The sequence below is a fragment of the Falco punctatus genome (assembly GCF_963210335.1).
Source record: "Falco punctatus genome assembly, chromosome: 7".
In the NCBI taxonomy this organism is placed as follows: domain Eukaryota; kingdom Metazoa; phylum Chordata; class Aves; order Falconiformes; family Falconidae; genus Falco; species Falco punctatus.
The window spans coordinates 9,823,591-9,850,761 of record NC_137587.1 but is presented as its reverse complement, the minus strand read 5'-3'; the positions used below and the strand labels follow the sequence as shown (position 1 = coordinate 9,850,761).

Genomic DNA, 27,171 nt, shown 5'->3' with positions numbered 1-27,171 from the left:
AATACCCCTTAAAATGTATGTGTTAAAACTTCACGCTTCCTTCAGATATAGCCATTCAAGCTTGACCGGCTTAAGACCACAGACTTGGAGCACGGAAGAGATCTTTCCTTCCCCTTTCAATGTGACAAGGCAGCGTGACAATACGATTACATCACTGCTCTTTTCCAGGGGATACAGGAGAAGGAAGAGCCTTTGTGTGCCCTGCAGTTAAACCTGTGTAGAAGCTGGTACACTGACACCAGCCTTCCTCAAACCCTCCCAGGGTCCTTGGCAGTGCGGAGGGGAGGGCGGCTCCAGCCAGCGCGCTCCGCTGGGTATTGGGCTCTGCGGGAGCGTAACAGCGCAGCCTGCAACCCAGCGCCATCGGTTCTTGCATCTAGTACTTGGTTATGATTAAAAATGAGATATCTCCGTTTTATCTCTCTATCTAATACAGGTGCTGCATTTCTGATTTGATGATGAGGTTTTGCTGTTACAGTGTAAGGAGAAATGGATTGAGGTGACTCAGATGGAGAGACACAGCTTCTGTTTAAGTGAGGAAAAGATGATTGATAAAGAAATTGGACAATGCAGAAACATGATAGCCATTTAAAAATCTTTTAATCTCATTAATTACTACTGTAATTCTCAGTGGTAAGTTTTTTTCCAGGTGGTAAGGGTTTGTATTTTTGAGGTCATTCTTACTGTCAGGTAAAGGAGGACCGCTAATGTGTGAACTGCACTGTTCAAGATGCACCAGGCATTTGAGTGCAACATGCTGACAGCTAATAAATGATACGTAATCTTTCTTCCACCAAAGTCCATCTTTGATGTTACAGTACTAGTATAATTAGGACAACAGCAATCCAAAGTGATGCATTATTTAATTAAGACTTTCTTCATAATTTTGGTTGTTTTCCAGACCAAATTAATGACCTATGGGTGTTTTTTTTTTTAATATAGAAAGTGTATTGCTTCTTCCTAATGGGAGGAGTGCGCAGAGCTGGTAATGAATGAATGGAGAGTTAACACCAGGGAAGGACTTCCCTCTGAGTCTTCTCCCAAGGTAGGTCAAATTCGTCTGTTTGGGCTTTTTTTAGAAATACCTTGTTTAAAAGCATTCTACCACATACATGTGTACACCAAGATTCAGCACACCCGAAGGCCATTCTCCCCTTTCTGTGCACTTCTGTGGCGTGAACACAAGGAGCTGACACTAGAGGATGCACCTCTTTCATATCTGCTTTTATCCAAAGATAATGCTTCAACCTTTTTAACTTTTGTTGCCCGTGAAAGAAAGGGAAATGGCTCACACGAGGAACACTTGTGAAGACTAAGGGAGGCTGCAGGGTTTGCTGGGTTGCACAAGACATGCTTTAAACGTGTTGGTTCTTTTTTTTTCCTTCACTAAGTTCTCACATCTCACTTACCCCACAGCAACTCTTAGGCGTCAGCCTAAACCATAAAGTTCCTGAGGCTTAACCTGGAGAATCTTGAATTAAAAAAATCCAGAGACGATCGATGGATTCTTCTGCTAGATTTTATGTTGCCATTTCCTTTCTGCTCTGTTCCTCGTGAGGTTCTCCTTCCTGTACAGTACAGTCGTCCTTTCCATCCCGAGGCTTGGGCACTCTGCAGAAATAGGGATTGTCTAATACTGGAAATGTTTTGCAGTGCTTGCTTGCTGCTTTGCTCCATGCATAAGAAATAGAGTGCAGTCACAGGAGTTAAGATAGAGAAGCCGTGATGCTTAATAAGAGGAGTGAAGCTGATTTAGTTTTGCCTACAGTAGATGATACAAACTGGAATGCGTTCATGAACAAGGAAAATGTTCTTAGTCAAAGGCACAAGAGTTGTGTTGCATTGTTTTTATTACCTGAGAACATCAGATTCTTCTTCCAGCAAGTCAGTGGCATCTTTCCCTTTCTTCGTCACAAATTCTTCACTTAGCCCAACCTGCTGGAGGGTGTGTCTGTAGCGACGCTCTGCTCCTTGACGAGCATCATGCTATGAAAGTGAAACTTAAACAGTAAGTATGTAGTAAGCATACAGTTCCCCGTAAGTCATTTTAAAGTTCACAGGTGACACTCCTAAAGAGAACAGGAGTAAAGCCCCTACCCAAAATTTCTCTCATCAATACAGTACAGTGCCACAACTGAATACTAGGATGATGTCTCACATCTCTCTAAGCCAGAGCTCACCTTTTTCTGCATCTGTTCTTTTTATTCTTCCTTCTTCTGTTCCTCCTGCTTCTACAGCATTCCAGTCCTACCAGACTAGCATACTTGTGTCTGAGCCCTGATTCGGACACTCAAATTGAGAATACGTGCAACAAAGGGTTGTGAGAAATTCTGGAAGCATGTTTGCTTGTAACTTGTAAGCACTAATGACAGTGGAGTTCAATAAATGGAAAACACCTGTGAAATATCTTCCTGTCGGCTCACCTTCATGAAACTGAAAACCAAGCATCCTGGATCCTATATCCTCACTGCCTCCAAATAAACCTTGCCAATTAATGGAGTCTGAGATGACAGTTTTCCAGGGAGACTGGCCAGTTCCTAAAGATTAAGGTGTTCTCTATGGAAGGACAGAAATCTTGTCTCAATACGAGTGAATGCTATCGATACTACCGGAACCTGGCAAACAGAAATGTTACCAACACTTATCATCCAAATGTGCCTCCGTTAACCACTCACCTGAACAGAAAGTCTGACCCAGGAGGGTACATTCTATTGAGAAACCTTAAATCAGCATGTTGTCAGTGTATCGTCACTCTGTCTCTAACCAGATTATCATCCCTGAAGGAGACAGAACTGGAAGAGAAAACCCTGGCGAAAAGATGCTTTACAGAGAGTAAAGATCGTACCTACACCTCCAGTGCAATGCAGATTTGCAGCTGGCGGCGCGTGATGGATGAGATGTGCTGAACGCAGCCCCAGAGAGCAGAACTTGCAGGGGATATAAGCGATACAGCTGTCATGAATGTTTTTCTAGTAACAGTAGAGGTACAAAGAGTAAGTGCTCAACTGGAGAGGGCTTTAAGAAAAAAAAGTTTTAAAAATTCTAGACCGTAGGCTGTGGTATTTAGGTGCAGAATAGGTATTCATATAATTTCTGGTGTGACAAGGCCTTGAGTTTGATCAGACCAGATATTTTGATTGCAGTATATACTGGGGACTGGAAAGCTCTACAACCAAGAAAAAAAGTCTTGAGTGTTTTTTCAAGTGGTGGGAAGGAATTTAAATTTTACTTGGGTGGCCCTTCCATGTGTTATTTTGAGTGTAGTCAAGACACTATACAACCATTTGCACCTTCTTATCTGTGAATTAACTTGAGACTGCATTTCTTAATGCCTGCCTTACATGAAAGACAATGTATGGAGTCACCCAGAAACAACCTGGAACTTGAACAGTTACCTTGGTGACCTGCTCAAAGAGGTATGGTTTGTTCTTGACTCGCAGCTGCATTTCTTCCAGCTCCTTTCTGTATTCCTTTGTTCTGTCTCTCATAGTTTGCCTGAAATGGAAAAGTTGCCTAATACAGGTTCCGTCTGACTGTAGCTGATCAGGAATGAGGAATTCTCAGTAACTGCTTCATCCTTTAAATAGCTCTGGTAATTCTCTTGATTCCAAATACTGGGAAAAAAATATCCTACACTGGTCACTTACGGACCCATTAGCAAAGCTTTACTACTGGACTGGAAGCAGAGAACCAGTGTTCACATTTTCAGAAAATGTGCTCTTGTGTGTGCCTTACCAAATCATATATTTCAGTTGGCTTGTTTGTACAAATTAGTTTCTACAAATGTTAATCTAAAGGAAACTGTTCTGTATGGAAGGAGTAGTGTGGAATTGTCGAGAAATCCAAATGAATGTGGAATGGGTATGAGAGCCAAGAAAGTTAGGCTAGGAATGTTCTTAGACCCAATTCCTCCTAAATGATTATCTGATGATTCCCAATTAGTAGAGCAAACAGATTGTTTCTGTGCAGAATAGGATACTGACCGGTTCTGTTTCAACTTCTCCTTGTGTGTTTCCTCCAGACTTTTATGCGGATCTAGGGCTTTTGCTCGGCTGTTCACTGACTTTCGGATAGCTTGACATTTCTTTTTCTGTTTCTCCAGCCAATAAATTCCTTCCTTGTCCCCTTCCTTTTTGTTATCTTGGGAGTATCTATTTAGAAAAAAGTTACTAATGAGCTCATTTAAGACTGCCAGGCTACATGCTAGCAGGGAATTTTACTTTTGTAGTCCTTTAAGGAGAAAAGCAAAATTTCAGACATATGACTGTGCAGCTCCCAAATCAAGTGAGAGTCAGGGCAAGAACTAGCAAAGAAAGAAGACAGAGAAACATTTAGGAAAAGTATTGCTGATGTAGTTAATGTGATGAGGGAAAACACTGACTTTTTTCCTCCATTTTGGTCATTAGTTGGTGTATGGTCTTTTAGATAAACTTTTCTACTTACCTAATAGCAGATTCCCTTTTTCTAGTTGCATCTGTGATATGCACTGGAAGGGTGTTGGAAGACAGAGAGGAAAGTCCGGAAAGAGAATGAATTTTTTGCACTGAAACCTTGGAAAGTTGCTGAGAATCCTGAAAAAAATGGAACTTCATTCAGCGTATTTGTTCACAGTACAGAATCTCCTCTGTCTACCCAAGACCACAGCTGGGGTATGAGGGCAATGCACTCATTCTTCTCTCTTCCATCAATAGGGATTTACATGGGGAGGAGCTGAGGGATGAGGGGAAGGAGGTGTGACTGAGGGTATGGAAGGGTGGCTGAGCCTTAGCTGTCACAGCTCATCTCTGTGTAGAAATTTGTTCTCTGCTTTGTCCTAGAATTCTGCAGTATTCCCAAGACAAGGGCAGAGGTCACAGGACATTAACCATCCATAAATTAATGCTAGAAATTTAAGAAGTTACTATCTTGATCGGAGAAAGCAGTACCACAGAAATATCCAGTCATCTCACCTTTAGTTTTTCATTAGCCTGCCTCTGCCTGCCACGGAGATTGGAGGTTCTTAGCTTGAATGGCTTATTACGAGTTGCCTCTTTGATTTCTTGTCTCCTTACTGCTTCCCTCTGAAATGCCCAGTAAAGTCCTTCAAAATCCGGTATTGTTGGATTAATCCTTGGCTTGAAGCTGAAACTTTTGTCCTGCAAGAAGCCAAGCCTTTCCTGCTTAGTTTTAGTGGCAGTTCGGGATTGAGGCTCCCTCTGACAGGTGCTAGTATCTATAGGAGCTATGGAGCTCTCAAGCAAATCCTTCGCTCTCATTTGAATGCGGATTTCTCTGTAGAGTTCAGCTTCTAATGAATCAAAAGCAAAGCAATGAGAAGAATATGAGTGACATAAAAGACTCTGAAATTGCCACTGCACAACTCTACAGCTGTTTTTTTTTTATGATGGGAGCTACACATGTATGAGAGACCAGCCGTCCTCTGTCCTTTTTCCCCACTTTCCAGCCTCTCTGTCCTCTGCCTGCCAGGAAAAAAATATTCAAGGATACCAGAAAAAAATGGGTAGCCTCTTTCTTAGCCATTAATCTCCAAATATCTCTTTCACTTACCAGAGTTAAGTTACTGAACAAGCCTTCTCCTCCTATTCCTGCTCTTAGGGGTACTAGATAACCTGTGGCCTTTGTCTGGCAGAAGTGTTGTGTTAATCAAGGTTCTACTTTTCATATGGGACATACAGGCGCATACGCCATTATGTTGACTGTGTGATCCAGGTGTATGACTGTTCACATACACCTGTAATGGGTGACATGCAATATCCAGCCGTGTTTGTCTATCTTGGAAAAGATTTTAAGTAAGGAGAACTTGGTGGATGGATCATGTCTTGTGACTTCTGTGACAAACTTTCCATAGAAAGAGTGTGCTTCAGGGTACAGCATCAAACTGAGTCCTTTCCTGTGCAGCACTAAATATTTGTGAAAATACAGATGAATGGTTGGCTGTGGGCTGGCTTTTTGCTTTTAGAAAAAAAGAAATCAATACTGCTGTTTGAAAAGTAAGACTTTTTCTGAGTCTATTTATAAGTTTGCATTGACTGAGGTATGAAATGTTCATCCCTCCTCCCTTCTCATATACTAGATAGAACACCAGCTTGTCCTTTGCTTTCTTTTACCTTTCTAATATATTTAGTTTAGCACACACAACAGAATGTTCTCTGATGAAAACTGAACCGGTGTATACTCAAGAAGAAATTAGTAGGAAACGGTAAAAAAAGAAAGGAGTAAGAAAACCAATGAGAATTATCGAAGACTGGTTTAGTTCCATATTCAAGCATGAAGTCTGTATTGCTTACTTCACACTTCAAGCTGTGGGGGCTTAAGCCATCTGAAAGAAATTGAGCATCAGGAAAATTTCCTTGGCTGTCCCTCTGGCTAGAACAGTCCTAGCACCTACCTCCCCTGTTTTAGCACTTAATAAGGTGGAGAGTCAGTGGGAAGGTAACTGAAAACATCAGAAAATGGCAGGAGAGACTGGACAACTGCACTGTCACTTAGAACTGAATCAATTGCCTGATTTGGGCTCAGGAAATATTTTTCTTCTAGAGGTTCTGTGCAGCACAGATTACTTGGGTGGGAGTAAAATTATCAGTTCCAAGATACCGCACCGACCTTGGATGCTTTTGACACTATGTCTGTCTTCACGTTTGTGCCACAAATCATCCAAGTCCCTTCAGTGTAACCAAACATATGGAATCCACTGCAGGGAAGGATTCCCAAACTGTCATGACTTGCAGCAAAACGGGTATGGAAATCTGCCTGAGGAGCTTAATGTACCCATGTGTGCTGGGGAGTGGTACAGAACTGCTGCTGCTGACACTGGTACAAGACTGCTAAGTTTAGGTCACTTTCCTGTAAGGGCATCTAGGTGAGATGTAATGAGCAGTGATATACAGGAGACCAGATACCACCAGGGCACATAGTGATACTGGCTTCATGCTCCAAGTAATGCCATGATCCTACCTCCCAGCATGGAGACAGCGAGGGACAGGCAGGGAGTTGTTTTTACAGGAAAAACCTGGCATTTACCTTTGAGTTTATCTCCAAGAAGTGGGCCGTAGGTAGATTTAGGAACTTTTTTACTGGCTTGCTTCTGTTTGGAACTCTCATTTGAGGTTGCTGCCGCCAAGAACTTTTGTCTGATAGCTTCTTTCTTTTTCTCCTCCTTCTCCAGGAAACTGAAGGGCCTCTGGGTAGAAAGTAGCAGCTCCTTTCTTTTCTGTGTTGCCGTTTGCCTGCGAATCTCATTCTGCTCCATTATTTCCTGATAAAGGGGCAGAAACACATGGGCAGGTACAGGCTGTGCCCGGAATTGTTTCTGACATTCAGCTTCATCCTGGCTTTGCATTTTGTCTCTCTGTTTGTCTAGTTCAAGAAACATGTATGACTTCATCAGCTGGGACTTTTTGCGAGCTTCCCGCAGCGTCATTTTGAAAGGCTGAGGGATGGTGATGGAAGGAATCCAGGGAGATGAAGCGCTTTTTGGCCTTAAGCGGGATTTAGGAAACAAGTGAGGCTTTTGCTGATCCCAGGTACTGTCCGAGGTGAGGTCAATCAAAGAACTAGACTGCCTTTTGTTTCCAGATGTACAACTAAGACAAAGACATTATGAAGAGGAAATAAGTGCAATCATTAAAAAACAAGTTAAAAGAAGGGACGCACTACTGATTAAGAGAAAGACACCACAGACTGAGCTGGTCATTAAAAGACAGGCCTAGGGCTTATCATTCATCGTTCTCATGCTCTTTATGTTGCTTTGCTATCAAAGTTCACGAGCAGAGCTTTGCTTGTTTTCCATTTTTCATGCATAAAATGGCGGTTACGCCTACTTAGCTTTGTAATGCAATTTATTATGCTGCTAGCACTCGTATTACCAGAAAGGCCACAAGTAAACCAGAAAGTTCCAACTTTAAGGATATATGGCTGATAGCTGCTCAGGAGAGGCAATAAATTAGGTACACAGATGCAGAAATCCTAACAGTACTGAACACCAGCATTCCTAAGATGCTGATGGAAGGGCCATTGCAAGGAACTGCTTTAGTGCAACTCTTAAAGAGATTCAGCTGGAAACTTTGTAGCTGATGACAAGACCATATAATTAATGATAAGAAAAAATCCCCAAGACTATTGTGGGTCTTATTGAAATAGCAAAATTCTCATAAGATGTTTGTGGGTGATTGTGAAACTGAGTAAAACTGACTAGATATTTGGGGTAGGAGTAAATGCAGGTAAAAAGGAAGGATCAGGGTGGACTGAGAACAGGAAAATGGGAAAAGGGGAGCAAACGGAAGGTGCCAGTCATGTATAAACAGGCTCCTTCCTGGTCAATGCACTTGCCAGGGGATTGTCACAGACTGTTTTTCTGAATAAACTATTTGCTTTGTAACATGTGTGAATATATATATATATATATATATCTGTGTGTATGTACACATGTAATGTGTATGTGATCTGCTAGTGAACTTCAAGCTGGGCTAACCGCAAGACATCTGAGAGCTAGATGTTGGAGAGACCCCAGCTCTGAAGACTGGATGCTGAATAGAATTGCGTGTGATCTGCTAGCAAATTGTAAACACGATTAGTTGATGAGCAGGAATGGGATTTGTGCAGTTCCTGTGAATGCTGTTTAGGTGGGCACCTGTTGGTCCCATCCTTCCATTAGTGAATAACATTTGTGGCCAGTTTTTCGGTACTATATACATGTATCTTGGGACTTCCGTGCTCAGCAGCAGCAGGAATCCCCCATGCCATTCTACCATCCTTACCAGGCACCATCCTACCTGAGAGCCTCCCGCAGCTTGTCACGCAGGACTGCCACCTCCCGCCTGAAACCCTCCAGCTCCTCATCCTCTTCCGATACCCCGAGGGCATCCCAGAATTTTCCCTGGCACGGTAAGCCCGGTTCTAACGGAGACTGGCGGCCTCCCATGCTCCCAGGCAGGAGATGCAGGAGTTGAGGCCGCTACAGCCTGAGGAGATGCCGTGTCACCTGGAAGGAAATAAAAAATAACACGAAAAGCGCTAGTTTCGGAGGTGAGACCTCAAATTCTGTGCCCGCCTCGGAGATGGCGGCTTTACCTCAGCCCCGGCGGCTGAGGTAAAACGGCGATCACCAAGACTAGGCCGTTCCCCTCACCTGCAGGCCGCCACCTCTGCCTCTCTAACGGCACAACTCCCGAGCCCCGCCAATCAGCGAAGGCCGCTGCACTCTAGTCCCGCCTTCTTAGCCTGAAACAGCCAATCAGTCTCCAAGGCGGGCCGCACCTGCCGCTCGCTCATTGGCGCTCGGGAAGAGCTGTTTGGCGTAGCGCGCCCTCAGGCAGGCTACGTTGCTATGGTTTCCTGGCGCGACTTCCGTTCGGAGGTGGGGGCGTGTCGTCATTTCCGCTGTCATGGCGGCGGTGTGCGGACGGAGGTTGCTGGCTCCGCTGGGTGGGCGGCTGTGGGCTGGGCCGCGGGTTCCGCTCCGGTCTGTCGCCGCCACCGCCGCGCCGCTCTACGATGTGGTGGTGTCGGGTGGGGGTATGGTGGGGAGCGCCATGGCCGCCGTTCTAGGTAAGGCTGTGACCTTCTCGCCCGCTCCGGCCGGTGTCGCGGGTGCCCCCGGCCCGGCTTGGCCCGCCTCCTGTCCTTCCTGCCCCCGCCGCGGTGATGCGACATCTCGGCGGTCCTCGGGCCTCCCGAGGCGTCGTTCTGTGAGTTCAGCGGGTCACGGGTTTTGTGTCCTGCTGCCTCACCCGATTCCACGAAAAACTTATGGAGCTTTCCCAAAACTGTTCAATGTGTCGAGTGTCGGGTACTTGTATAAGTCGACCGTAATTATTAATACGTCTTGGTGACAGCGTGAGATAAGTCTGTAGTTATTTAGAATCTTAATGTTCAAGATCCTGCTGTGGAATCACCTTATTCCTGCATCCCCTTATGACAGCACTCTAAAGTTGACTTAAAGCTGTTTGGTTAGCTGATTGCTATGATAAGCCTTGTATTTATAGACAGATATATGTTAGCATAGCCATTACTTTGAATTCTGTGGACTGCTTATAGTGTTTCTGTTAAACACGGCCACCCTTAACTCACTGATGTGTAATTTCAGCCATAGCTGAGAATGCTTTTCTGATCCGAAGTTTATTCTCTGACCCTGTGTTTTAAGCATGTGAATACTAAATTAAAATGGGTTTGTGCTTGGTTTGTACCACTAGAAATCCTGAGAGTAGTGGCTGCTGCCTTATTTGTAGTGTAGATTCAGAAGGGTGTAGTAGTGACGGAAGTGTTAAGAGTGTGAAGAAGACCAAAGGTCCTAAGTAATAAATGCTTTGCAAGTATAAGGTTTACCTTGCAAACTTGTTGTTGTTCTGCTTGTTTTGTTAAACAAGACCACAGCTGAACTGAGACAGCCTAAGGATCCCCTCCAGCAGTGATATCTGAGGCTAACATGCAGCTTTGGGACCTTTCAAGAGATAAGGTTACATTTTGCATAATCTAGAAAATACATTCAGGATGCTGCTACTAGGGTGCTGTAGGAGTAAACTTTAGATGTTATAATGACACCATTTCTGCTCTCCATACCTTCTGCAACCATAGCAGTCATATGCAACAGGCCTGCCTAATTCAGTTGTAGTGTGATTTACTCTTTACTTGAGTCCTCTCTTCATTCTTTCTTTTTTCCAGTTCAGTTTAAGTGATAGTTAAAAGTCTGAACTAACTGTGCTATTCCACTGCTGGAATATGAGGATAAAGAAAACATTATTGTAGTTGCTAAGTGTCATAGAAGTTTTATTTTGATCTCTTGCTCTAATAGGTGAATTTATGTTTAAACTCTGAAAAACTTGTTCTGTGTGTGGAGTAAACATTGCAGATTTTACTCCTTAATTACTTCAATAATGAACTTCCATAACAAGATAGGCACAAATTTGTACAAAAATGTAAATTTTGTACAACAAGAAAACATCTAATCCTTGCCTTAACTGCAAAAGGGTTGTCCATCTCAGTAACAGCATTGTGGTCATAAAGCTTTGTAATACAAAAGTTTACCTGCCTGGTCAAAACCTGTATTGTAAATGTGTTGCTTATTAAGTTTTGCATGTACTCTATTGTATTGCAGAAATGCAGAGCCATTACTGATAGAGAAATAAGAAATGAGATTTTTGGCAGGAGCATTGTAACAAAGCGTGTATTTGCTTGTTTTAGGGCATGATATCCACTTCCGTGATAAGAAGATTGCTCTGCTGGAGGCTGGTCCTAGGAAAGATTATGATCACATGCCAGACAGTTACAGCAACAGGGTCAGCTCCATTTCCCCAGGATCAGCAACCCTGCTAAGCAGTATGATTTCTGTTGTTTGCATTTTTAACAGTGTATTTGAACTGGTTTTATTTTGTTTAAACAAAACCCCTTTGAGCATGGGCTGCCTTCGTCCTAAACTCAACAGAATTATTTGCATTTGTCTCTTAGTGTTCTATGTGCTGAATTGTGATTAAATCAGCCTTGTCTTAGTAACAGGGATCCATGTTCTGGTATCTTGGTCTGATTTGTTAGAGATAAATATTTGTGAAATTAGGCTAGTGAAAGGGTGTAAGGTGCTCTCTAAAACGTCTGGAATCTTCTGTTCACAAAAGAAGCACGTACTTGATGCTCTGTGCTCTGGTAACTCGCTTCCAATTAATTTTCATTTTAAAGACAGATTTGATCCTTGATTCCTTATGGAGAAAGAAATGTTCTAAACAACGATGGCCGTGTGTTTCTGTGTCTGTTTTATTACTTGGTGGTAGGACAGTGCGAGTTGACTGTTATATCACAGTGTCCAGGGATTGTTTCATTCCTGCTGGCTTGTGTTAACAGTGCAGTGATGCGATGCTGGAGCTGTGAGAGTATCGAGGCAGATCTGGCCCAGAGTCTGGGCACTGATGGGCAGGGAGGGAGGAGGAGAGTGTGGAGCGAGCTTCGGTTTGTCTGGATCCCAATGTCACGTGTGAACCTGCACCTCCATGCGATTGTGTCCTTTTCGTCTTTCAGGTTTTGGTGCCTGGGATCATGTCTGCAGCCTGAGACTCAAACCATTCCGGCGAATGCAGGTGCCTTCCTTACAGCTGCAAATATACTATGTGTCTGTCACTTTGCATTCTCAGAAGTACTCACAGTAATGATCCAAAGGGTTTTCCTTTGGCAAAGGGCAGGTCCTGCTTATGATGATTTCTGTTAATTTCTTTGGGGTAGCAATCTACTCAGAAATACCTGTCCTCAGCGTCTTGACAATACAGGAATTAAAGGTTGATTCCTAATGGAAGCTGTAGATATTGAGGCAGGCGTGCTAGTCAGGAAATAAAGGTAAAGGTGTGTTTCGGTTTTGGCTGGGATAGAGTTAATTTTCTTCATAGTAGCTTGTACAGTGCTGTGTTTTGGATTTGTAGTTAAAACTGTTGATAACACAGGCATGTTTTAGCTATGGCTGAGCAGTGCTTACGCAGCGCCAGGCTGGCTCTGTTTCTCTCACTGCCCTGCCAGGACGCGCACAAGAAGCTGGGAGGGGACTCGGCCAGGACAGCTGACCCCAGCTGACCTCAGGGATATCTCACACCATACAACATCATGCTCAGCAATAAAAGCTGAGGGAGAGAAGGAGGAAGGGGAGGACGTTTGGAGTTGGGGCATTTGACTTCCCGAGTAACTGTTACACATGCTGGAGCCCTGCTGTCCTGCAGATGGCTGAACACCTGCCTGCTGACGGGAAGTGGTGAATGAATTCCTTGTTTTGCTCTGCTTGCACACGCAGCTTTTGCTTTACCTATTAAACTGTCTTTATCTCAACCCACAAGTTTTCATGCTTTTACCCTTCCAATTCTCTTCCCCATCCCACTGCAGGGGAGTGCGCGAGCGGCTGTTGTGGGGCTGAGCTGCCTGCTGGGGTTAACCCACAGGGTGGTGGGGCAGCTTTATATGTTAACTCTGTAACAGGAAAGTAGGGATAAAAAACTTTGCAATTAGGTTTTGAGATGAAGCTAAATAATTGTATGAAAGGAATTACGTGATTTACTGTAGTAGCTGGGAGTAAACAGTAATCCAGGACATTTCCTGTAGTTCTGCATTTCTAGATTGCCGTGTCCTTTTCCCATTAGGATGGATACATTCATAGTCCCTAAAAGGAACAGCACTTCCTTATTGTGTAGCTTCATGTAATGTATTTTTTCTTTGTAGGTGTGGGATGCTTGTTCAGAAGCCATGATCGTTTTTGAGAAAGATGACTTAGATGACATGGGTTACATAGTGGAGAATGATGTCATTATGTCTGCTCTCACAAAACAGTTAGATGCAGTAGCAGGTAGTGGACAACTTCTTTAATATTTTATTTCCTGCAGAGAGCTTTCAGTTACTTGCCTTCTGTTGTATGCACCACGTTGTGAGAGGGAGAAATTAATCTAATAAGTAACTCTGAGACATAGGCAGCTTCTTGAATTGGGAGGGGAGGGAGAAATCTGTCTTCCAAAGGCTATACAGCAAGAAAGCAGTTGCATCTGTAGTTCTCCAGAACATAAGTCTCTCCAAAAATAGACTTAATGAGAAGATCTGTAGCTCTCTATCCAGAGCAGGCGTTGCAGTGACAAAGGGTTGGCCAGATCTGTTATTTCAGAGCGCCTTGAGAATTGTAGTGTCAGCTCTTAAGGTTGCCATTAAGACACGTATGGCCTTTGCTGTTGTAGCAATGTTTCCTCTTTTCATGTCTGTATCATGCTGTGACCATGGTACTTTGTGTTCCCATCAGACCGGGTGGAGGTTTTCTACGGGAGCAGAGCAGTCGGGTATACCTGGCCCCTTTCCTCTCACAGATGTGATACAAGCCCTTGGGTCCAAATTGAGTTAGCTGATGGACGCAGACTTCAGACCAAACTGCTGGTAACTAAACTTTTTATTTCTGTTGATCAGGCATCATCTCTCACCCAAGTCCTTTCCACTGGATTTGGTTCTGATTCCGTGTGTGCCGCTCCACCCACGTGGAGGGCTTGAGTGAGGTGAGTGGCTAACTCTGACAGAGATGCTGTGGGACATGGTGCATAGCCTTTTCTGTACCCAGTACGAGACAAAGTGGACAAGAGCAGAATGGGCCACTTCTTCTGGTTTTGGGGGATTTTTTTTTATTTTTCTTTTTTTTTTATTTTTCTTTTTTTTTTATTCTGAATAAACACAAAATGTGTATGTGCAGGCTGAGGTTTGTAGGCTGGTGTATTGGCTTTCTTAGGAGTGGCTGAAGAGGTTGCTTTATATCTCTTTGTTTTGCAGATCGGTGCGGATGGACATAACTCTCTAGTCCGGCAGAAAGCTGAAATTAAGAACATTGAGCATCAGTATGACCAGTCAGCTGTGGTGGCAACTCTTCATTTGTCTGAGGTGAAATGCTGCTAATGACTCTTCCATAAGCAGCAGAACAGCTTAAGCAGTGATTCAGGTTGCTAGTTCCTAACTGTCTGCTTGGTTCTTTCCACTGTAGGCCACAGACAATAACGTAGCGTGGCAGAGGTTCCTTCCCACAGGGCCAATTGCGCTTCTTCCGGTAAGATGACTTGTGGTCTCTGTATTTTTTTTTAAGGTCTGTTTTGTTTGTTTGGGTTTCTTTACTTTTTTAGTCTGTTCTTTTCTAGTAATTTTGTCTATGCCTGCCTTTGTTGGTTCTGTCTCTTTCAGAATTTGTCCAGCTGCCCTTTACTTTTCAGTTCCTGCATTTTTTCCCCCTCCTGCCCTCTCGCTTTATCCTTGGTATTTTGCTCTTGTAGCAAGTTGAGCTGGAGGAGTGATGTGCAGAGGGACTAGTATGGGGCAGGGCAGCAGGGAAATCTGCACTTATGGTTTATTTTTCCTTCTTTTTCTCTTGATACTTACCCTTGATGTTCTCTTAAAACTAGCTGTCTGACACTGCCAGCTCTCTGGTCTGGTCTACATGTCATGAACATGCATCTGAACTTCTTGCTATGGACGAGGAAAGTTTTGTGGATAGCATCAACTCTGCCTTTGTGAGTATCAGCCTCGTGGTGGGTATGAGGCTTTGTTGTAATCACGAGAAATATAATGGAACCCTACAGCTTAAAGGGTAGTCATGGGAGAGGTGGATTCTCAAGTTCCTTTCTCTGGTGAGGATGGTACTAAAAAGGCACTTTGCAAAGAAAGGATGACCCTTTGGGACTAAATTAGGTTAGTTCTGAAAGTCACAGAAGTTGAACTAAATTTCCAAAAAGTGGGAAGGGTAGACTCATCCTAGTTGGAAAATGTCTTAAAACGATGAAGATAATTTCTTCTACTGTAAAATGTTGTCCAAGAAGTTAAAATTCAGTATTTGGAGCTCTTTCAGATTTCTTTTCAACTGGATTCTTTTATATGTCTAGTTAGGGTTAACATCTTAAAGCTTTGTTTGTTTTTTCAGTGGAGCAACATAAACCACTCGGACTTCATCGACACTGCTGGGGCCATGTTTCGATCTGCTATTTTACTCCTGACGCCCGCAGGGACTGCAGTCCGTCAGCTGCCCCCAAGTGTTGCTAAAGCAGATCCAGAGAGTCGAGCCATGTTCCCTCTTGGAATGGGGCATGCGACCGAGTATGTCCAGCACCGCGTGGCTCTTATCGGGTAAGGTCCCTAATAGTAGCCCGTGGGTGGCGTGTGGTCAGAAGTGATGAGAGTATAGCAACTCCCAGTCAACAAACTGGATGGTTAGAAATAATTTATAGTTTCAGTGTGACTTTATCCAGGCCCAGTTTGTACTGTGTGCTCTTGTGCCAACAGTTGTTTTCTGTGAGTAGCGTTCTGTCCGTTGTGTGTGCTTTTTACATAAACTGTGGGATAATTATTTCCCTTTTCTGGTTTGTGTAGTTCAGTGAAACAATCCAGTATTATCTCATGCTGGACCTGTTCTTCTCCAAACACTGTAGCAGCCATTCTGTGTACCAGTTTGAATTTTAAACTCACTTTTCTTGAATGCAAATGACAAAACTTACAAATTATGCCAAATGGGATGTCATAGGCTTTTGTATGGTGGCCTATAGAAAAAGGAAAATATCTTTTATATTCTAAGGTTGCACGTACTTTTTTCTCCACCACAGCTGCAATACACTGGCAGCTTATAGTAATTCTTGGATGCTGTATTACACTTCAGATACTCATCTTTCCAACCTGTGAGCCACTCCCTGCTCAGGAGCACTCTGTGCTTGATAGCTTGTTGAAGTGCATGATCTTACATTTCATACCCAAACTTCATTCCTTTTCTCTGACTTTGACTCACTTATCAGTATGTCTGGCTTTGTCCTTTACAGATAAGTCTGCTCATAAAAGAACCTGATTTTGTTTCTTTTCAATAATATCCCTCTTCTCCTTTGTATTCATGATGTCTGTCTCCTTTGTGTTTGTGATGACAGACTTCCTGTTGTGCTGAGGTCACTTACAAAAACATTAAGGCCTGTGCCACATGTAAGCTGAGAGAGGACTTTGATTCTTTGTTTAGTCACCTCTTTATAATTTTTCTTTTCAGAACTGCTTTTTGTTGCCTCCCCTTTATCTTGCTTCCTACAACTGGAGAGGCAGTCAGGTCATTCAGCATAGATACAGGGAGGTACTGGATAAAATGTATATGCTGCTGTAAGGTGGTGTTCATTGCAAGGAACTGAGGAGTGCCATACCGGGGTTTGTCATCCATTATGACTTTCTTCAAGAAGAGATATAAATTTCTGTCTTCTCTTGCTCCAGGGATGCAGCACACAGAGTCCACCCACTTGCAGGACAAGGTGTAAACCTGGGCTTTGGCGATATTGAATGTTTAGCGCGTCACCTCAGTGCAGCAGCCTTCAATGGGAGTGACCTGGGTAAGGATCCAAGATGATGAAGTGGCAGTAAGATGAGTCTTACAGGCCATTGCTGCTATCAGGACACGCAGGTTAAGTGTGCTGCTGTCTTGTGTTTGAAATAAGCATCTCTGATTGGCTGTGGAGCAGTGAAAGATTCTTGGATGCAGTTTCCATCCCACAAATCTCAAAGCTGCTTTAAAAAAAAAAAAAAAGTTCTGCAGGATGGCAGTTAGAGGTGGTGAGATGAAGAGCACTAGCTGATGGATGGAGGCCTTTATTAATTAAGATAGACCATTGCTCTGTTCTCTTTCTCTGTTTTCAGTTGTCAGTGAAGACTGCTATATAAATAAAATGCACAATTGTGGCATGTCAGCTTTAATAGGAACATTCTGTTCTCTTCCAGGCTCCTTAAGACATCTCTTAAAGTTTGAGACAGAACGTCAGAGGCACAATGTCTCCTTGATGGCTGCTATTGATGTGCTAAAGAGGCTTTACTCCACGAGACTGACTCCCTTGGTGTTGCTGAGGACATGGGGATTGCAAGCAACAAATGCCCTGCCTTTTGTCAAAGTAAGACTCTCACTTTAGTGAGGGCTGTAGGAAGAGTCCAAAGCTGTGAATTATTTTTTCTTTTAAATGAAAAATTTTTGGTTGGAAAATGCTACTTGTTCACTCTGAGGTTTTGTGTCCTGAATGAGCCTGAGGAATTCCTAAATAACTGATGGCTCAGTAGTAACTTTTCTTGCTCTGCACCAGGGAGGATAAGGGATCCAAGTGTTTCTATCAGTAGTCAGGGGTTAGAAGTCATTGTGCTGTGCAATGTGCTGTGCAATGAAAATGTGGAACCTTGAACTGCATTCCAAAAACACACTATGAAAAACCAGCCCTATGTAGACACATCTTCACTAAGAATAAGGTGACATCAGGTGACTTGGCAGATGTGGTGTGCAGCTCAAATGAGTTACCTGTTTCTGTGCTGTTCTGCCTTGTGAAACTGTTCCCTCGTAGCAGCAGTGCAAGTCTCTATAATGGCATTACCTGAGGCAGGCAGTTGTGAGGAGGTTCAGTCTTAAAAGACCCTCCATTTGCAGCCTGTCTTCCTGTCCGATGGTGTCTGTTGCACCATCTTGACCTAGTGGATGGATTTTCATGATTTTCCTTAAGCCACCTGCTCTTAAAGCTCCCAAGGACCCTCAAATCAGATTCCTCATTCCTGGATTTGAATGTTTTATTCCACAAATCAAGTCACCTTCTTCCTGTTTAACAGAGGAGGCCTGTTTCCTTTGTGTTACGCTCACAGTAAAGACACTACCCAAGCTGAAGAGCAGTAAGTTCTGAAGGCACAGTAGCTGCCACTGGCAAGGTGTCTGTATTAGTTGCCTTAAAAAGAGGACTATGCTGCCACTGCTTCACTGCTCCATTTTTTTTCTGTTTCTCTGTTTAAAGCAGAAAACCAAATGAAGACCTCTTTTCTGAGCACGCAACCTGTTGGTAACACCTCTGTTTCATGCTACAATGGGATGCTGCAACTTCAGTTTTCTAGCATACAGGGATAGGTGCTCTGCATTTGGCTAGGAAGGCTGACAAAGAACTGTTGTTGATATATATAAAAGGAAGGAGACTACAGCTGCTTTCTAGAATATGTGCTTATTACCAGTTTATGAATTACTTTTCTTTTTCTACTCTTTTTAGGAGCAAATCATGGCTTTTGCCAGCAAGTGATTTGTTGTCAGTTTGGAGCAGCAGCGTGCCAGTGAATGTATTGCCCTTATAAGGACTCTGACTGACTTGGATCTTGGAGTTGTGTTATTTTAACAATAAAAACAGGGATGGAGTTGTGTCTTACATCATTCACTGGTTTATGAAAAAGTTCTGTCTCATCGGCTCTCCTCAAGAGGATTTACAGTCTCTTCCTGTAGTACGATGGTGTCTTCAGCCACAGAACTCTCTGTACGATGTGCTTTTAATTTGGGGGTCTTGAATTGCAGCTTGAGGTGAAAACCGCTGTCTGGCTTTTGGCAAATACGGTGCTGAATTTTGCCAGCTGCAACTTTTGCTGCTTAATTACTTTCAGTTTTCCCTGACATGATTTCTAGAGCGGTAATGTCACTCCTGGGTTCTTAGCACTTCCTGGATTCAGAAAGGAGGGGGAGATTTTAGCAGAGAGAGAGACAGCTTATGGTGGCAGGTATGTTTTAAAGCTGTAATCTTGTCTGTCTTTCACCCTCTTCTCCACCCTTCTTTTGGTGCTTTATGTAATAATGGTGTTTCTTGTCAAATTGGCCGGTCTTGAGGGCTCCATGAAAAAATTGCAAGACAACAGTAATATCTAGGAAAAAAACTGTACCACAATGTCTTGAATATTGTTAAAAATGCTTTAATTACTAAAATAGACATTCAAGATATTCTGTCTTAGGTTCCAAACACCAGCCTCCTGCATTAGACGTTTGCCACTCACAAAATTGTGAGCACTGCCCACAGGCAAGATTTACAGGTATGGTTTACCAGTATCAGGAATTAACGTCAGAAAGAATGAAACATAAGCTCTGAGCTGAAACCCATTATTTGTGCTTCTTCAGTAACTCCTATAAGACAGTTCCTGTTAGTGACTGGCTAAAAGACATTACAAAGGAGGAGACAGAAATCAGGGCTGCAAGTAGAACTGGACTCTTAAAAGGCTGCTTAGTTTTTAGTTAAGCTAATAAATAATCTCATTGCACTAGGGTAGGTGTGAGGACTTGACTGGCTTCTCTAGATCCCCCACCCACCTCGAGTAGTTCAGATGTAAACAGCAGGGGCTCAATTCTGCAATTTCTTGCAAAAGAAACCTTTGGGTAGAGTTTTTGTTTCTCTCATGACTGCAGGATCAGGCCCCTGGTAGAGAGCAGCAGTTATGCTTCAGTAAATGAATTGTGCCAGTGACAAAAGCAGGCCGTGAGCATTCAGCTTTAACACAGCTTTGGCACTGGGAAGCAGATGCTCCCACCTAGCACTTGTAGTACTGGAGTCTGAGGCAAAGAACACAGAAAAGAAGCATCCTCTGCATAGCACCCATCTCGTTCTAGACCATTTTCCCTTCAGACAAAACCAAACCCTTATGCACTCCGCAGGGTGAGTGTCTATTCAGGTGGCAGATCTGCTGCTGCTGGTTCCTTGCGTACAACATCCCACCTTCCCTTCTTGTTTCAAATGCAGCCTCCCTGCTTACGGCTCAGCCCCAAGGTCGAGTAAGAGTTTGTCATAGCACTGGCTCAGACAGAAAGAAGACTTTGGGATTATTAAATTAGCTAGTTCTCAGGCGTGACGCAGCCTGGCTAGTAACCACTGCACCTATTCATGTTCTCTGAGAATACAGAAGTGAATATTAATTCTTCACTGAAGACAAAATGAATGTGTTTGCAGTCACCTTGTGCAGAGCAGACCATGTGCTAAGCTTTATAAGGTACTAGGAAGGGGAATAAGAAATGTTTGCAGTTGAAGAGGCCACAACTACTTTCTTCATGTTCAAACAAGCTCCTAGGGAGCAAGGAACAGAAGTCTGGTGTGACGCTCGACATGAATCTCAAAATGGATTCTGGTAGGGAGGAATACAGGTAGGATGGACATTTCATATTTCAAAGAAACAGCCTGAATTGACAGCAGGGTGTCAGTGGTGGGACAGGTAGGGGTATAGCTCTGTGCCCAGCCCTCGCTCTCCTGTTGCTGACTGAACTTGTTCAATCGAAAGCGTACCTCACACCCTAGCACCATAAAACCTGAGACAGGAGAAGGGATTAGCTTGACCAGCCACAGTCAAACTCAATGCTGCTAACTGCAAGTGGACTGCTATTCACAGTAAGGCAAGTGCCTCCAAACTGCCTGGCAAGATTGGTGAGGGCACAAGTAAGCTCCTTCCTCCCCTTGCTGGGAATCGCTAATTATTTTCAAATCCAGTTTGCAGGGAAGGTAGTGTCAGGGCAGTCTTTGGTTTTACAGAAGTGGGAAAGGTGTGTTAGAGCAAATAGGTAACTGTAAATGCCTGACAGGAAAGTATTCATCACAAGAAATTGGTGGACAAAAGCTTCCCTTTGTCACATAATACCTCTGTTCTTATGACTGGGGTAGATTTACCTTTTCTTTGTACATTCTATAGTGAGTAGAAGATACTAATTTTTTTATGAGCTACCTGCCAGCTATTTCATGGAAATTTCGTGGAAAAAGTTGTCTCTTCTGCTGTTTCTACTTAGGGCAATGCAAGGTCTGCACCTGGAGCCTCAAGGTATTCAAGCAGCCTTGATCTTCTCTACAGCCAATTAAACAAAAAAACCAGGATTCTACAGCCCAGCTTTCTAACCTAGCTGATGAGATGCTGTATTTAAAATACTGATCTTTCATTGCTTCTATGTTTGGTGTCACTTTAAATTGTTACTCAAACAGCTTCACGCTATCCTGACAGAAGTCTTGGCCTTCCCAAACAGCTGCAACCCCTTCACCGGGCACACTGTTCCTTAAGTCCTAATATATATATTAAAAATCATGCCAGAGCAATGCAGGCCTGCAACAACATTTCGTGGGTCCAGCTCCACTATATTAAAGAGAAATGAAGTTTAAAACAATTTAAAAGGGACAAGAGATAAGCAAGCAGAGCTACTTCGTTTCTTGTTCTCCCTCTGTTTCTGATGCTAATTCCACTCTCTCCCCATTTTTGTCTATTAAACAACTGCAAAAAAAACTCTGTAGGCAGAGAAGGTTCCTAAGGAAAGTGCAGGAAGTGGTAAGCCCAAACTTTCAGATGGAGATCCACAGCTCACTTGGACAAAATGGGCTGTGGCCCAGCAGGTCTCTCCAGGCTGTGCAGTGCTCTTTTCCCTCATGCTGGCACTAGGCTTGACTCTTCGGTGAGTTGATTTAAATCAAGTTTGGTGTCATGAATTGGTTCACCAAAGAACCCGAGGAGCACCAGCATCAGGGGAAAGGCAGCTGTGTGAGTGCCTTGCTGAGAGCAGAGAAACAGAACTGCCTCTCAGGGCAAAGTGAGCTATCAGATCAGCCATTTCATCTGACTGCACCCTTAATTTCCCTGTGGATGTAACGTGACAAGCATTTTTTTGGCAGTGGGGTTTAAATAGCTAGCACTGCTGCCTAGTTGTGCCAGCACAACTATGTGTTATGACTACATGCTAAATGAATCGAGTTATCAGGTATTCTACCTGGATGTACGGTATAGCTGCATAGACTTGTAAAGGGCAGCTAAAAGGAACACAGTCGGGCACATGTTCTGCTTAGGAAATGACTGCTGCCTAAAGAAATACTTGGTAAGTTACAACCTCTGTTTTAGCCGACACCTTTCCCAAAACCATGCCCAAAGTGTGCTTATAACAGACCCCTTCTTGAAAGACTGGAGTCTTCCTGCAACGTATTAGCCAAGCTAACAGTCAGGTACTTGAAACGCTGAGGCTGGCATCATCCAGCATTGTTCACTTTTCTCTGAATGACTGCTGGTGCCATCTTTGATGTCTGTATTTAACGTCTCACAAGCAAACTTAAGTGTGTTTAAAATAAAATGGGGAGGGGAAGTCACATGTCTGTAGCCTGCCACCATATGCCAGGTACTTACTCTGTGCTTCTAGCAATGGGACGCTATACAAACGTGCTGGTGAAAGCTGGCTTTGAGCGCCTTGCGGATACTCCGCTGGGGTTAAGGTCTTTTGTCTGTCAGAAGGCAGCTTCTGGATCATTTACAGCAATCACAATCATAAATCACACTGTGGCAACTCTCATGATGCACGACGCCAATCTGGGGTGAAGATCTGTTCTATACCTTTGGTCTGTGTTCTGCTGTGACCAACTCCAGCTGAACAACGTACCTGGAGATTTCCATTTGCTTTCTCAGCCTTTCAGAAATGCTGAAGTCCGCAGGAATGTCACAGCTCAATAGGTTATCCCCAGAGACTGCAGTAGGTGAAAGGTAGCACCCAAAGTCCAGCTTGTCTCAATGTTGTTCACTTTCTTTGTTAACTATAAAGGAAGAAAGAGTTATTGTTCCTGACAGTTCTCTAGATTCATATGTTGCACAGATGACAGCAACTACATGGCACAACCCTGGAAAAACTCAGTAGATAATTAATGAGAAAAATGAACTACTGCATGTTGATTGATACAGAGATTGGAAAGCTGGCTTTGGGATTTAACCTTTTTCTTACCTGTAAGAGGGTATTGTCCCTAAATCCAAAACCTTCCTTTAGTAAAGCGGTGATGTAAGTGAGATCCATGCAGAGGAAAGGACTGGCTGAGTTGTACCTCTCCATGTTATCACAGACTAGAGAGAAGAAAAAACACCAGATCTCAGCAAAACCAGAGTTTTTATCCACATTGTACATTTGAACTGACCTCAAGCCAAAGCCTACTAAAACAAGCCACCCACTTCTATTAACGGGTACATATGACAGATGGTACATGCTACACAGCTGCTCTACAATGTTGGAGAAAAACCCATATAGTACTTCCACTTTCTCTTAACTCCATTGCAAATACAGCTTTTATTACAGCAACATAATCCACATAGCTCTTTTGAAGTCTGAATCTCTGCTCAATTGACAGCTGGCAGGGAGTTGGTAGATTACTTATTCTTTCAAGCACACAATGTCATTTGTGTTCCTTGTCTAGTCACCAAGGACGGCTCCAGTAATTCTGAGATGGCAGCTGCTTTTATTTTTTTCCCAACCACACATGTCCAAGGATATGGAAAAGGCTTTTGCCCAACCAACCATTCCCTTGCTGCAGCTAAGTCACAATAAAGGTGACAGTGACTAGGAAATGGATTTACACTAAGCATCATCTTCTAGACCTACTGCTACCGCCCTGTTCTACAAGTACCAAGAGCAGAGTTCACTTCTTTTTAGAAACTGATAAGCAGCATCTTCCTACTATTGAATGAGAAAGAGGAGCATTAATTTAGGGTCACAGAACTGATATTCCAATGCTTTTAAAGCTAAATAAATGGTTTGATGGTGTTAGATAACATCTTAGGTGCATCTTTGGAAATTAGCTCTCTCAGTATCCAGGGGAAAAAAACCCAACCAATGCACACTCAAACTCTGCAGACTAATCCCCCTGTTCAAAACCATCAGAGTTTCTAGACATATTAAGTTTAACTGAAAAATCATTAGAATTTAAGTTCTATTTTAGAAAAAGGTCAGTCTTCAACTACATAAACATCTTCTGGTGAAAAATAGAGTCTATCATGAGGTAGATACCTCTGCAATTCAGAGGTAATGCCTTGCTCTCATTTTACAGGAGGAGGTACAAAACCAGAACAAGCATTCAGAAAAAAAGTCAGGGGAGGGAAAGGAATGCAGAAAAGGCCGTCAGACTTACTCTCCCCCTCCATTTTGTTAGAGATTAAAAAGGTTTTAAGGTGACAGAGAAGTCAGTGCTCTCCTAAACTCAGAGAGTTGCAGTTTGACAGAAAGAGCTCTTGATACGGCAAATTCACTTTCTTTTGTACTGACATGTATGAACTCTATCCCTCCTCACCTGAATAGAGCTGTGAAGCCACTAATAACACTATGTTTCCCCTCACTGCTCTATCAGTACTGTCATCTGCAACAGTTACAGGTGTTGGCTAATAAAAGTAACATGACACGGAAGGTGCATGTGGAATAAAGGTTAAACAAACTGGGGTTTGGTTTGGTTTTTTTTTTTCCTTTATGTCAAACTCAGATTATGTACTGCCAATACATACGTATTTTTGTTGTTTCTTGTACACACCAGTTTCCCAAGTCTCATGACAATTACCTTCTTTGGCTTTTCTTTCAAAATCTCTCACTTCCAAAACACCTCCCTCTTCATAATCTGAAAAGGAAGAGGTGAGAAAACATCGTCACAGACCTGAAAGAATTTGAGTTCTATATCTAAGTTGACCCTAGAGTGCAACTGTGATGCTGGGCTAGGAGTGAGATCTGTTAGTATCAGAAGAGAGAGCTGCAAATGTAACTGGAGCTTAAAGCACAAGTCTCATCTGCTGAACACTGAACATCAGACTGCACTGATGGATATACGTTCATTCCCTGATGGCATTCTGTGTATTTCCTCTTTCTCAACACAATTCCTTTTCCTGCTCCCCTGTTCCCTCCGTCTAACCTTCTTGTTGACATGCTCACACATAGTAGATTATCCCAAACCAATTTACCAATTAGGTCTGTGTCAACTGCTCGATCATAGTAATAGGAGAAAGCATAGAAGGAACGTTGGCGAATCTCATCTGGTTGGTGCAGTTTCCCTTTGACAACCTTGAGTACTTCCAAGTAGCAAGGCTTGAATCCTGTTTCTCCTGTAGGAAAAACACAGATGGGGTGAGCCAAACAGGCATAACCAGAGACAGAAGAATCAGTGGCGACAGGATGAAAAAGGGAAGAAGCAAAAGATTAAAGCATCGGATGGGGTGAGAAGAGCTTAGGTATCCTTTCTGTAAGCCAGCATGGCATCTGCATGCAAGGACTCTAAATCACTATCATCAAGCAGAACTGGTTAGACCTGGTCATAGCAGTCTGAAAGGTGCACTGCACAAATAGTACAGGTGCTTGAAAAGCTTCTTCCCCATCAGGCAAAACTCCCATTGCTGTGTTCTGTGGTCAGCAGAATCTCACTTACGTTTGCTACCACCTGCGAGATAAAACCTTACTTTCCTTTCCCATCACACTGTAATTTTATCAGTCCACACACCACAAACAGCTCTTCTGTTCCCCACTGTAAAGCAAAGCAGCACCAGTCACCACTGGGATCTGTTCTAGTCGCTGATGGTAGCAGCGTCACCCTCTGTATGCAGCATTAGGGTCAGTATCTTAAGAAACAGTTCCACAAGTGAGATACAATAACTGGTAGGCCAAAGTGTATCCTAACACAGCCAGACCTTTTTCACTTAGCTCAAAGCCTCAGAAAAACCTCTCCCATTCGCACAAGTAACTCTAACATTTCCTATAAAGTAGCATTTGTAGTAAGAGATCACAGCCATAGCACAGAGAGTACAGACCAGCTATTCTCAGATATATCTCTTCAAATTTTCCTTTGGCTCTGTCAAAAGTCCACATTTATGACTGGACAGGTATCCTTCATAACCTGAGATAACTGATGGAATATTTGCCAAGGAAAACCTCAGATTCTGGAGACAAGACTTATCTTACAAGAAGCAGCAAGTCCCCTTAGTTTACCTTCTTTGTTGCCACCATACCAGTATTTCACTCCCCCGAAGTGCCACTCTGCCTCCAGCTGCTTTGGCAAACAAGAACTGCGGAACATTTGTCCATCCACAGCTGAAATGCAACCAGAGGGGAGTCAGAAAGGATAAAATTTAACAGTTATCAATCAATATGCAGAATCAGAAAATAAAAAGCTGAAAGATCTTAATTAAGGTCTTTAAGCAAAAGTACGGAAATCTGAATTGACAGATGCTGCACAAACTAATTATGAATTAAGGACCAGTCTCAGTCTGGAAAAGTTGTGTCCATTTTGTCCTACAAGCTGCGAAGCAGCTGGGCTTGTCATTTGTTAATGACAGATAAATGGCACAAGGATATCTGGGTAATGGCTATTACCACAGAAGGCAAGAAACAAGAGAGGTAACAAATTAAACACAGACACACAAACCCTAACAAGCAGCAGATAACAGAGACAAACAAAACAACTAGCAATGAAGACAAAACCTCCTAAGACACTGATCAATGGCTGCTCCAGGATCCACTGAATGTACCTTTGAAGGGTTCAGCCAGAAATACAGTAACTATTAAGAAAAAAACATGATTATTGTGGCCACCACAGGTCTCACAGAAAAAGCTGGTTGAGGGGGATTGTGGGACTGCAAAAATTACTATGGGATGTTTAGGGGAAGGCTCCAAGGCAGGGAAAGGGGGGATCAGGGAAGCACAAATGTGGGAAAATGAAGGGGACGACAAAAGAAGGCAATCACAAGTCAGTATGCTTTTCTGTCTGAGCTTTGTGACCAGTCAACTGCAGTCTGTCCTATCCTTTTCTTAAATCCTATTCCCAACTATTTTTTACTTGAGTACGTTCCAGTAATTAACGCAAGTCCATCTAGCTAGCAAGTAAGAATCCAGAAGGTGGAAAGACATCCAGGGTCCTGGACAGAGACTGGGCAAAAGTCCCAAGCTCTGGGCATGAAGACTGGAAGGACTTAAGGTCTGGGTGAGAGACTGGAAAGGCTCAGGAATGTGACTATGCATCCAAGTTAGTGAGTGAGAGTGCTCAGGGACTTCACTAATCAGCAAATACAACAGGAGGAACACGGCAGGCCACCAGGGAGGTCTATAAAATGGGTTTGGCCTAAGCAGCAATCCTTCAGAAAAGGAATTATTCATGCTGTTTG

At 43.2% G+C, this 27,171-nt stretch overlaps 3 protein-coding genes and 1 long non-coding RNA gene across 13 annotated transcripts in view; 2 read left to right on the top strand and 2 right to left on the bottom strand.

Annotated features, from left to right (window-relative positions):
* Window positions 1-583: 583 nt before the first annotated feature.
* On the bottom strand, window positions 584-9,253 carry FAM161B (FAM161 centrosomal protein B). Of its 2 annotated transcripts, none has more exons than XR_013929440.1 (9): window positions 9,128-9,253; window positions 8,772-8,980; window positions 7,021-7,583; window positions 4,950-5,287; window positions 4,444-4,571; window positions 3,984-4,151; window positions 3,396-3,495; window positions 1,856-2,000; window positions 584-1,611 (listed from the first exon to the last, which is right to left on the bottom strand). XR_013929440.1 is itself a non-coding variant. In XM_080395307.1 (9 exons), exons 2-9 carry the CDS (start codon window positions 8,918-8,920, stop codon window positions 1,521-1,523), a joined length of 1,668 nt encoding a protein of 555 aa, XP_080251433.1. In that variant the 5' UTR covers window positions 8,921-8,980; window positions 9,128-9,253; the 3' UTR covers window positions 584-1,520. The 2 variants fall into 2 exon arrangements, 1 of the variants encoding a protein (XP_080251433.1); XM_080395307.1 differs by having other exon boundaries at window positions 1,856-1,986.
* On the top strand, window positions 3,320-7,490 carry LOC308067088. Its single transcript, XR_013929443.1, has 3 exons — window positions 3,320-3,416; window positions 4,469-4,649; window positions 7,361-7,490. It is a non-coding gene; the product is annotated as an uncharacterized lncRNA (long non-coding RNA).
* Window positions 9,254-9,383: 130 nt separating the features above from the next.
* COQ6 (coenzyme Q6, monooxygenase) lies at window positions 9,384-18,656 on the top strand (the record flags this gene model as incomplete). 3 transcript variants are annotated; one of them, XM_080395310.1, is made up of 12 exons in its annotated part: window positions 9,384-9,546; window positions 11,179-11,313; window positions 12,004-12,062; window positions 13,183-13,306; window positions 13,748-13,878; window positions 14,263-14,370; window positions 14,471-14,533; window positions 14,883-14,990; window positions 15,398-15,600; window positions 16,714-16,829; window positions 17,215-17,381; window positions 18,504-18,656. In XM_080395310.1, the coding sequence occupies 12 exons, from the start codon at window positions 9,384-9,386 to the stop codon at window positions 18,531-18,533; spliced, it is 1,407 nt and encodes a 468-aa protein (XP_080251436.1). In that variant the 3' UTR covers window positions 18,534-18,656. The 3 variants fall into 3 exon arrangements, with proteins under 3 accessions (XP_080251436.1, XP_080251437.1, XP_080251438.1); XM_080395311.1 differs by lacking the exon at window positions 11,179-11,313; XM_080395312.1 differs by lacking the exon at window positions 9,384-9,546 and having other exon boundaries at window positions 9,556-12,715; window positions 13,184-13,306.
* Window positions 14,001-27,171, bottom strand: part of ENTPD5 (ectonucleoside triphosphate diphosphohydrolase 5 (inactive)) — a 29,777-nt gene continuing 16,606 nt past the window's right edge. For 5 of the 7 annotated variants that reach the window (XM_080395317.1, XM_080395315.1, XM_080395319.1 and 2 more), the window contains 5 exons: window positions 26,000-26,101; window positions 24,982-25,122; window positions 24,588-24,644; window positions 22,994-23,109; window positions 19,173-22,808 (listed from right to left, as the gene is read on the bottom strand). In XM_080395317.1, the coding sequence (XP_080251443.1) occupies window positions 22,722-22,808; window positions 22,994-23,109; window positions 24,588-24,644; window positions 24,982-25,122; window positions 26,000-26,101 (503 nt within the window). In that variant the 3' untranslated portion in view covers window positions 19,173-22,721. Of the gene's footprint in view, window positions 14,303-16,838; window positions 17,002-19,172; window positions 22,809-22,993; window positions 23,110-24,587; window positions 24,645-24,981; window positions 25,123-25,999; window positions 26,102-27,171 lie in introns of those variants that run through there. The other 2 variants (XR_013929441.1, XR_013929442.1) reach the window with 2 other exon arrangements.